This window comes from Phasianus colchicus, chromosome 4, assembly GCF_987193195.1.
Source record: "Phasianus colchicus chromosome 4, bPhaCol1.hap1.1, whole genome shotgun sequence".
In the NCBI taxonomy this organism is placed as follows: Eukaryota; Metazoa; Chordata; class Aves; order Galliformes; family Phasianidae; genus Phasianus; species Phasianus colchicus.
Window position 1 is genome coordinate 26,200,133 of NC_143439.1, and position 11,247 is coordinate 26,211,379.

Here is an 11,247-nt window from a genome sequence, read left to right on the forward strand (position 1 = left end):
TAGCGGCATATCAAGCACAGTGCTGGGCTGAAAGCTTCAGTGCTTCTCATGCTTATCTGGAAGAAATTATATGAAATCCATATATCCAGCATATATCCATATATCCAGAATCATTTGAGTTGAAAGGGACCCTTAAAGGCCACCTAGTCCAACTCCCCTGCAATGAACAGGGACACCTACAACTACATCAGGTGCTCAGAGCATCTCCAGCCTGACCTTGAATGTCTCCACGTACGGGGCTTCCACCACTTCTCTGGGCAACCTCTGCCAGTGCCTCAACACCCTTATCATAAAAAGCTTCTTCCTCATGCCCACTCTAAATCTCCTCTCTTTTAGTTTGGAACCGTTTCCCTTATCCTATTACAACAGACCCTGCTAAAGTGTCATTTTCTGGTCAATCTCCTTCTGATCAAAGGATGGGAAATCAGAAAACTGACTGGGGAGACTGCATCCCCCCCATCCTGGGAGCACATGATGGGGAAAGGTCTCAGCACATGGACCACTCTTTGGCCATACCCACAGAGCAAACCCCAACTGTGAGCAGAGAAAACCCCAGGCCCACATCTCTGCCTTTGGAAAGACACACTCCATCTCTGCTTACCCACCCTCACCTGCGCTCCGCCCTCACCTGTCCGCTCCTCCCCGTGACGCGGCCCCGCCGCCTATAAAGCGGGCGGCGGCCGCGGACGGCCCCTATGGAGCGCTGCGCACCGTCGGGTCTCCGCTCCGCCCGCGTCTTCTCCGCGTCTCCACCGCCCCCGGAGCCCCAATGCGCGCCGCGGTGCTGCTGGCCGCGCTGGCCGTGCTCTCAGGTGCGTGGCTGAGGGCGGGGAGGAGGAGGAGGAAGGGGGGATGTCGATGTGTTTGCGGAGCGCTCACCGCGCTGTCTGTGTCCCCGCAGCCTGCCGAACCGCTGCCGCATCCGAACCCAACGGCACCGAGCCCGAGCGGCGCGGCGGCCCAAGGGAGTCTGAGCCGGTGCCGGGCTCCGACTACGAGGAGGAGGAGTACGAGGAGGCACCGCTCGCGCACCAGTACCTGGTGGGGGACCTGGTTAGAGGTGAGCCTCGGGAAGGGGCGTGGAGGTGCGTAAGGGTTGTGGGTGGGCTGAGCGTGCCGCTGCTCTGCGCTAATCCTGCCAGCCGGGCTGAGATGGGGGAACTGCCTGGCTGGAGGCACCGGCAGGAGCTCCGCGTACTGCTCGGCCCGAAAGCTGGTGTTTAAATGAGTTCATTAAGTGTCCTTTAGGCCATGCGAAGTTGTGTGCATGTGTTGTAAGCTGTCTGTGAACCACGAGAACACCTGAACAGCCCCCCAAGCAGTGATATGGCAGGGGTAGGAGCGTTGGGTTGGTTGTGTGGGTGTAAAGTGAGCAATGGAGGCACTTCTTGAGTCTCAGCCTCCAAGGGATTTGCTCCTCTACAGAGCTGTGAAGGTGGGTGCTGCTGCCTTCCAGGATGGGCTCCAGCTGCTGGAGGGAACACCCTGAGATGTGGATGAGACCAGAGGGACTCCACTCCATATGCTGACTTGGAAAAATGGATGCTCACTCTAGTTTTTTGGGAGTGTGAAGCCTCCATAGGGAGCAGGAATATCAGATTAGAGAGCAGTTTGGCCAGCAGAACTACTGGTGCGGTGACTTGTGTTGTATAACTGCACAGAAACCAGACTTGCTACCGAGGTGGTTGGTTTGTAGACCAGCTCTTCTACTTGGCAAGAGGTTTATCTGTACATCCTTCAAGTTATGATTCAACTGTGGATGGCTTTCTTGGCTTTGCAGCTTACATACAGGGCACAGATCAAACTGACAACCTCAGCCTTGAAGAGGGGAATGGGAACAGCCTCAATTATCCAAGTGTGAACCTCAGCATCAGGTCGAACAGGACAGAAGAGAGGACTCTGCTGTGAATTCACAGTCCTAGGGATAGGAACCCTTGCTGCAGGGGCAATGCTCCTGGTTTGCATATTAATATAGCTTATACCATTTGAATCAGACTTCTGATTGCTAAAGGCAATTCTGCTTTTAAGTGACTTCAAGCCAAGCTTGTTGCTCTAGAACTTAAAATGCTTTCTGTCTAGACAATAGTGAGCTACACCTTGTTTCTTTCTGCAGGATCTCTTCTTGTCACCAGACACATAGGGCTATGAAGTACTTAGAAACCATTATGCTTATCTCTGTAGCGTAATAGAGAAATAAGCAGCTGGGAAGACTACTGCAGCTGACTGCTATTTTGAGGCCTGTTGAAACTTACCTGGTTAACTGCCACTCTCAAATAGTGTGGCATCCCTCTGGGAGAACTTGCCTTATAGCTAGCGGTAAAGAGATGGCTTTTTTGGAAAGCCAGATTTTGACTGAACTGCTCTGTAATAACGCTGCAGAGTGTTTTATTTTTTTATTGCTATGTAGCTTGTACTCTCTCTGTTGGAGACTGCCTTGTTCTCCCTGTGCAAGGAAGGTGATTGCCCTTCCTTAAATCCACAGACTACTAAGTCACCACCAGCCTTTAAACCACACTCTTCTGGAGATTTAATTGAGATAATGAGGGGCAACAGCAAGTAGCAGAACAAATAACCTGTCTCTTGTGGATGATCCTGCTTTCACCCTTTGGTGCGCTTGGCATCCCTCTCAAAGTAGGAGAACTGGAAATGAAGCATTTCTTCTGCTGAGGATAGCACTGCAGGTTATTTGGGAGAAACAAGTCTGATAAGTGGGATAGCAGGCTGTCGTGCCTCTACAAGCGCCTGGGACTATCTAGCAGTTCACAATGCCTTTCATCACTGATGCAAATAGAGAGTTTAGAGCGATGGAGTTGGTTAGCCTTGTGTCTGAGTTGATATAAAATGAAGGGATGGTTTGGCTCAGTGCAACCTTATAATATTCAGCACAGGTCCTTGCTTGAACCTATACGGTTTCACTCTATCTCCATCTCTGGTGACCTTCACAGCCCATCTTCTCATACCACTCTGTCTGTGTTGCTCAGCATGCGGTGGCAGAGTTGAGCTCCGTGAGCCTTGAAGCCTGCTGTCTCTGTGCTGGATGTAAAGCACTCAGCTTTTGTTGACTTGCATCCCATGCTTCCTGCTCAGAGGCTCTCCTGCAATGATCCCCAAACCCTGTAATAGCATCTAATAGCATCAATCGCATCTAGCTTTTCTGCAATGCTAGACTGAGTGATCTTGTCCTTTTCAGTGGAACCTGTGGTTAAACCCAAGCCAGTGAAGAGGGGGAATGAGAAGAATGCTGGTAAACCAAGGAGGAGGAAGAATAAAGGGAAGAACAAAAAGAAAGGGACTCCTTGTGAAATGGAGTACAAAAACTTTTGCATCCATGGTGAATGTGTGTACTTACAGCATCTTCAGATGGCAACCTGCAAGTAAGTTCTGTGCAGTGTGTAAATGAGGTGTGGTTTGTGTGTGCTGGTGGCACAGAAAGGCTTAGAGGGAAAAATTGGTGTCAGCTTGGCCTAGATACATCTCCTACAGTATTTTGACTGAGAATCTTTCTGCCATGTAAATTAAGTGCTGATGGAATCTGAGATGCATAACAAGCCACTGAACTCATCGGTTGGTCATAAACTTGAACCTAAAGAATGGAAAGGTGTGTCCTGCTGGGACATCACGCCCAAACTAATCTCAACTTGTTGAAATACTGACAAACCTTCTGCTAGAGCAGTGACTGTTCTATGAGCATGCTCCAAGTGAGCATCTTGAGATTCATGTGCAACTCGGAGGATGTCAAAGTCAGCCTTGACTGTGTGTGGGCATCCTTGGCTCCAGACAGCATGGGAGCTGATAAGAACTTGTGTTGATGTTTGTTGCAGGTGTTATCAGGATTATTTTGGTGAGCGCTGTGGTGAACAGTTCATGAAGACTCAAAGGAAGAATGATGTGGCAGACTACTCAAAGACTGTGTTGGTTGTGGTAGCTGTCCTGCTCTCCAGCATCAGCTTTGTTGCTGTACTTATCATTGTGATAGTGCAGTAAGTATTATGCTCTTTAGTGTATGTCTGGCTCAAGTGTGAGCAGGACTTGGGTCCAATAGTTGCAAAATACGCATGAGTTATCTGTGTGTGGAAGACCTCCAGAAGCACAAGTTCTTATTCTGGCTTACATGTGTCTTAAGAGCAGAAGGTCTGAGAAGTCTCTAAGCTACTGAGTGTTTATTTCCCTTTTTTTTTTTTTTTTTTTTTGCTATGGGCAACCTATGAATGCTGAGTTCTAAAACAGGTCTTCCTGCTCCCACTACAACCAGAGCACTTAGTACTGCAGAACATCAGCAGGAGCTGGAGGAGGAGCATTCATGCTGATGCAGCAGTGCATTTCCCAATCCTTGTGCAGAAGAGGCCTGCCAGCAGGAGTGTAGCTGCTCAGTGTGTGGCTGTGATCCAACAGCTGGCTGCACAGCTGGAAGTGCTCCAGCTGACCACTAATTAATGGAAGCTGCTGGATTTAAATACTAGCACTGCAGGGGTATCAAATGGGAGAGTAAGTGCTGTCAGTTTGAAGTGCTGTACTACTTGCTGCTAAGGATAAGGAAGCAATTGTTCTGTGATTAACAGCTGTAGTTTGGTAGATAACCTGAGGTCCTGCTGTGAATCAAGTAAGAAAAAACAAATGAACAAAGAACAAAACTGAGTGCATGCTTCAAGCATTGCATCAAACTCTTCTACCTGCTGACAAGCAGTATCCAGCAGCTTCTGATTGCCTGTGCCTCTGCATCTTGTCAGTTGGTTCTCCAGGACTTGTGCTGAGTTCAAGTAGTTGCATTAGGAACCTGGCTCCGGTGTTTCTGAATGCAGAAGCAGTCCTCCAGGTCTGGCACTGCAGCAGGGCTTGGGTAGTGCAGGTGGAACTCAAAAGTGCAGTCTAATTTTAGATCTCAAAGTACACCAACAGAATTTGGTACATGCTGTACCCTTCCCTGCATTTCAGGAAACAAGGTGTGCATTTGTTTTGCTGCTTCATATTTAGATCTTAACTTGAGGCACGCTGGGAGGAACACTTTTGTTCCACTCCGCTATGAGAAAGAACCAGTTCTGTAGTGAGAATGAGCATTGCTTGCTTCTGAAGCAAACCATGCAGTAGGATGGTGGTTCTAGTTCTTCATGTTCTTAACCCTCACAAGCTTAAACAGTGAGATGGATGTTATTGTACCTTCCTCTAGAGAAGTTGGGTGGTCTATTGGGAACACTAGTAAAGACCTAGCAATGGGAAGTGCTGTTAGCAGCTGGCTTTTGATGTATTCATGGGACACATGCACTTGAATTCCTGTCCCCTTGAAGTTCCCAGAGCTCTGCATGTTGCAGCTGTTTGCTATAGTCTCCAGAAAATCTGGCTCCCAGAAAGTCTCCCTGTGCTCTGCATGCTCCCAGCCTCTTGCTACCTGATGGTGCTTGCATCAGGAGGCTCCAACTATGTGTGGCAAAGCTCTGTGCTTAACACAAGCCTCCTTGATGTTATCAAGCTATTGGATATATCTTGTAGCTGAATAGTTAAACACTCACATTGATGAGCTCAATGCTTTCTGGTGCTTGAGGATCCAAAGGGCATAGCTACAGAGCATGGGATGGATGGATGTCAGGCTTTAAAATGATATCTTATGCACTCCAATTCCACAGGGTCAGGAAAAAGTGTCCTCAGTATGAAGAGAAAGAAGAAAGGAAAAAACTTCGACAAGAGAACAGAAATGGCCATGTTGGTGTGTAAATGAGAAGAAAGCAGGTATGTGAGCCAACTTCCAACTTGTTTTAGTTTTTTCAGGCTGGAGCTGCCCATGCAGGAGTTGCATGCATGTTTAGCAAAGCTAGCATTGCCTTTCACTTTTTCTTAGCACTCAAAGTGCCTTGAAACATGTAGGTTACATGTGTATGACCCAGCTCACTGTCTTTCTAGAATCACTGTTTTTTATGTATTTGAATTCAACAGCACTCCTTAAGACAACAGCCAAAAACCAAAGGGGAAGTAATCCATTCCAGTAATGGAAAGCTCCATTGGAATGAGCTCCCTTTTGGGGGATAAAAACTAATCTCTAGACAAGAATGAGTTAGTACAAGAAACCATGGCAGCCTTCCATCATGAGATGGTGCAGCACCAGATGGACTGTCACCCTCATAAGAGGAGTACTGAGTGTTTCCACATCTCCTCAAGGCATTGGGGAGTTTCTGGTGCTTTCAGACTGTAGACAAAGGCAAAGCTGCCTGCTTTGGGTGTAGGCTTGCTCTGGTTCTAGTGCTGAGTGCTCACATCTTGAGTGATAGTTAATGTGCCTGATCTTTCCCCTTACAGAACAACTCTGATGTGGCCACTGCCAAGCTGCAGGGGACCTCTGGCTACCTGACACATCTACCTGGACACTGGGCTGGAGCTGTTGCCACTAAGCCCTGATTCATCAAGACAGGCTGCTGCAGGGAGATGCCCAATGTGCCATTTGCTGCTGAATCACTTGCTGGGGAGGACAGTTAACTGCTACAACTTGGTACAACAATGTGGAAGGAGCTACCACTATAAAGGTAGAGGGCTGCTATCAAGACCTGCTGGAGACTACTCCTGAGCTTTCTCTATTGGTGCTGGACCTCCAGACTCTGCTTATATGTGGATGGACTTTCTTCTGCTAGCAAGTCTCCTTTGGCAGCTCTAGCTCTGAGGGGCAGAAACTGTGGCTCCCAGGAGAGCAAGATGGAGGGGAGGAGATACCTTTCCTCAAAGGTAGAAAAAGGAAGAGCTCATCTCACTAGACCTCAGTGGACAAAACCAAATTCTGCTGTTGCTGTGCTCCCTGTTGATATCTGCTTCAAAGAATTTCATCTCTAATTCTGACTTAGAGGGTGTTGGTGACAGGTCTGTCAACCACACCTGGGTTCTGTTACTGTACGTGTGGAAGGTATTCCCTCTGAACCCAGTAGGACTTACTGTGTGAGTGGAGCTATTGATTTGTGTGTGTGTGATGCAGAGTTAAAACTCATCTCAAGATGCTGAGAAAACAAATGTGAGATCTGAAGCTCTGTCTCTGAAGGAATACATGTGATCAAATACATGTGATCAGCTGATAAGTCTGGACAGTGATGTTGCAGCATCTGTCCATTGGCTGAAACACAATGCTTCTGTTATCCAGATGGTTGGTGCTGCTTTGAGCAGTTTAATCAGATCTGGCAATGAGAACTTGACCAAAAACCAGTTTCTTTGGAGAACTAAATTCAAGCATTGTTACTCAGCATGCAGTGGTCTCCTATACTCTTCATTATGATGTGAAGAACGTGACTTACCTCAAACCTTTCTGACCTAGCTATCCTCAGTTTCTTGATGTCCGTGAAATTTTGAGCACGCTGTAGTAGTTGAGTTCAGTTTCTTCTTGGAAGAGTGAATGTGTTCTGTATAAACAGAGCAGAATTCTTCTGGTAGCAGAGCAACACCATTAATTGTCAAGACATATCTGTAAATGTGTAAATATTTATTATTGTATTTAATATTTAATGCTTCCATAACAAACTTATTTATTTTATAATTAAACTTTTTACATAATCTAACCATGGTAAGAGTTTGTTCTTGCTCTCAGGAGTACATGTAAACACTTCTAATTAGAGCTTGGTTTCTCCTCTAAGTGTGAGTTTCAACACTTCTAAGAGCATGAAACAGGGTTATGAAGAACTACAGCAGCGTGTAAAGTAGAGCTCAGTGCTCTCATAGGAATGCAAGTTGTTTGTAAACAGAATGTGCAGATGCCAGTACTTGTTTCAGTAGGAAGTCCATTTAATTCAACTACAAAGGAGTCCTTCAGGTACTGGACTCCAGGGAGGGGTTTGGTGAACTACCTTACTGGGAGTAAAATTTCAAATGGAAGCTTCAGCAAATAGGTGGAGAGCTGGCATTTCAAGTAGGAGAGAGTCTTTCATCTGTGTGGTCAAAGGATGTCAAAGGATTGGAGCAGCGGCTTGGGATTCCATCCTAAATGAGGAAGAGTGGAGTAGCCCCAGGCCCATGACTCGGAGAGGCAAGGGAGCCTTGGCCTCTAAAGTCTACCTTTAATTTCTCTTTCTCCTGCAGGTAATCATTAGTCCAACTGCATGCTGGTATTCCTGTTAGGTGCTACCAGGAGAAAGCTGGGGTCTGAGGTCAGTGCTGCCCAAAAAGAGGTACTACTGGACGAGTTCATAAAATTTACAGTTTTTGTGATTTATGAGGATCATCTTGTGGGGTCTGTCTCCCATAAGGGGTCTCTTATTGGAGTTAATTTCTATGTATTAGCTTGTGGCAGCTTGGAAAACTTTATAAAGAAGCCAAACCCCAAGCAAATTTTCAGTGGAGACCCAGGTTGTATACTTGTTGCGGGAGTGAGGTACATTGCTGTAAGGAAGATGTGAGCTTCAGTCCTTTGTCTCCTGGCTCAGCTGAGCAGTTCTCAGGCTCTGAGTGCCTGTGTGGTATAGTACATAGCTGAGGCACAGGTAAGTGGATTGCAACATCTTCTGGGAACACTGCAATGCTACATTCCAGGGAACTCACCTCATTACCAAAGTAAATAGCACTTCTCCAAACGGCTTTTGCACAGACATTCGGTATTAAGGCTCTGGCAAGGAAATCTGTTGCTATAAGTTGTGCCAAGCTTCTTGCTTTCTGTAAACAAGCCTAATCTCGGTGGTGGCTGAGCAATAGCACAGTGAGCCTGGGAATGGATTGCACCTCTCACCTGAAAGCTATGAGGCTCTTCTTCCCCAATCATTTCTACCTCTTGTTTTCTTTCTAGTGTAAATACCAGGTTTGCTACTTAATAAGTGAAATCACTGCTGTCACAAGATGTATTTTCCTTCTTCCCTCCCCAACTCTAAAGCTTAACACCAATGTAGCTACTGCAGTGTGACTTGTGAATTTCCTGTTCCATTCTCAGGATTTAGGTTACATTCTGATTCTCTGAAAGTTGGACTACTGTGTCTGAGAGAAGCCTTTTGCTGTGATTCAGTCCCATCCAGCACTGTTGTAGCACTTGTATGGGAGCAGAGCTGTCCATGTATTACTGCTGTTCAAGTTGAGTTTGTGTTCCCTGCTCCTGACCAGCTACGTCTGCTCTTCAGGATAGGTGCCATTTGGCTCCTAACCTGCTTCTCTCACCTTGCAGTTCCTTTTGTTGCAGTAAGCAAGGGCTGTTAGTCCCACATTTTATCAGAAGGTTTTGCCCCTGCATTTTTTTTTTGGCCTTCTAGTGGTGATGTTACTCTGCCTGGAGAGCATCTATGCCCATGTTGTAAAATAACTGAATGGCTTAGGTTGGAGGGGGCCTTAAAGATCAGGTGGTTCAGACCCATTGCTGCGGACTGGTTGCCAACCACTGGGTCAGGCTGCCTAGAGCCCCATTCAACCTGGCCTTGAACGCCCATCTTTGTAGCTGCCTCCTGTGAGACATGGAGCGGCCACCTGATGTTTCTTGCACAATTTTCTGTGCACATGGCTGCTTCTGAAAAGCATCTTTGGTATCTAGCTCAATATCCTAGAATTATGGTACACTGAGGGCAGTGTCTGCTTGCACGCTATCTTCTCCCTTCCTATGTGTTGTGTTCTCTGTGATCTTTTAGAAAACTGAGCAGTTCCTCACGCTGTTTTTTTCCCTGGTGTGCATTTGGGGAGTTCTTTTATGCTTTGCAGCTGTCTATGAGCTGAAATACTTCCTGCCTATTCATGAACTCTATAGCCCTCCTTCCAGCAGTTCCATCTTCTGCTCTGCTTTGAGCTCCTGTTAACAAGTGAGTGCAGTAAGTGAGCACACTTCTGGAGCAAGGGCACTGTGCATGGTAGAGGCCCTTCACATGAGATAAATCAGTGACAGAAGGGTCAGACATCCTTTAATAAGCAAAGTGTGATTCCTTCTCATTTTGCAAATAAAGCTCCGCATACCTATCGTTCCTCTGCTGGTTACACCTTCCTCTGGTGAGTAATCCCATTCACTGCAGGTCTGGCTTTGCCTAGGACTGGGGAGGTAGCTCAGCTGAGGCAGCTGTGCCTGTGAGTGTCAGAGGGAGCAGCTCTTGTTGGCTTGCTATACTCTGGGCTAATGCCAAAAAGCAGGGTTTGTGTCTTCAATGTAAATGTTGAGTCCTCTTTCTGGGCATGCAGAGCCAGGTAACTGTTATTACCTCTATCTGCTGGTGGGCTCCTGCCTATGGATGCTTTGCTGAAGACTTTGAAGTACAGTTTCTTTCTCTTAGTGTAGTTTTCCTTACACAGCTAGTGGTTGGTTTCTATCTGGATATCAGACTGCAGTCACTCACAGATTCAATTGGTTCATGGGCAAACTTCCTGTTTGTAAAAGCTCAGCAAGGATGTGTTTGGTATCAGGTTCTTCCTGCTTAGGAAAGGAGATCATAGAAGCATTACAACTGGGAAAGACCTCAAAGCCATCTAGTCCAACTGTCCACCTATTGCCAATACTGCCCACTAACCATGTCCCCCACTGCCACGTTTCCATGGTTCTTTAACACCTCCAGGAATGGTAACTCCACCACTTCCATGAGCAGCCTGTGCCAATGCCTCACTGCTCTTTCTGAGAAGAAATTGTTCCTAATATCCAATCTGAGCCTTCCCTGGCACAACTTGAGGCCCTTCTCATTCATCCTATCACTGTTACCTGGGAGAAGAGGCTGACCCTCACTTCACCCCAACTTCCTTTTGAGGAGTTGTAGAGAGCTATAAGGCATAAGGTCTCATCTGAACCTCTTCTTCTTAGACTGAACTATCTAAGCTCCCTCAGCCGCTCTCCTTAAGTCTTGTGCTCCAGACCCCTCACAATCCGCCACATGTGGATCATTCCAGTACTGCAGATACTCCCAGTTCTTCTTTTTGTAACTGATTTTTGAGGTGTCCAAAGCAATTAATGCAATTTGAAGCATTTCTGTTAGATCATCCAATTACAAAGCTCTGATCAGCATGTGGTCTGAGCACCTCTAAACCATCCCAAACCGTACAAAGCGTTGCCAGATCTGCCTTGTACTCCCTGTTTCACCACTGGGATGATAAGATGGAGCGGTGGTGGTCGAACCTGAAATGCATCTGGCAGCTCTCCTGCATCTCAGTCACAAGACTACCCTTCCTTGTGCATCCTCTGCCCTTGCATCTCTAAGTAGTATGATTTATGTTCTGAAATGATTAAAGGCGCACATGGAAAATGCAAAGAAAGAGTTGCAAATGCAACTTTCAGGTGTGATTTCCATAGGCACAGAGTTAGTGCGGCTCTTGCTACTATCTGTCTGTGTTGCTTTCATG

General features: G+C 46.7%; 1 protein-coding gene across 1 annotated transcript; it reads left to right on the plus strand.

Annotated features, from left to right (window-relative positions):
* Window positions 1-701: 701 nt before the first annotated feature.
* On the plus strand, window positions 702-7,474 carry AREG (amphiregulin). Its single transcript, XM_031596601.2, has 6 exons — window positions 702-812; window positions 902-1,060; window positions 3,191-3,374; window positions 3,822-3,980; window positions 5,619-5,721; window positions 6,286-7,474. The coding sequence occupies exons 1-5, from the start codon at window positions 770-772 to the stop codon at window positions 5,704-5,706; spliced, it is 633 nt and encodes a 210-aa protein (XP_031452461.2). The 5' UTR covers window positions 702-769; the 3' UTR covers window positions 5,707-5,721; window positions 6,286-7,474.
* The last annotated feature ends 3,773 nt before the right edge of the window (window positions 7,475-11,247 follow it).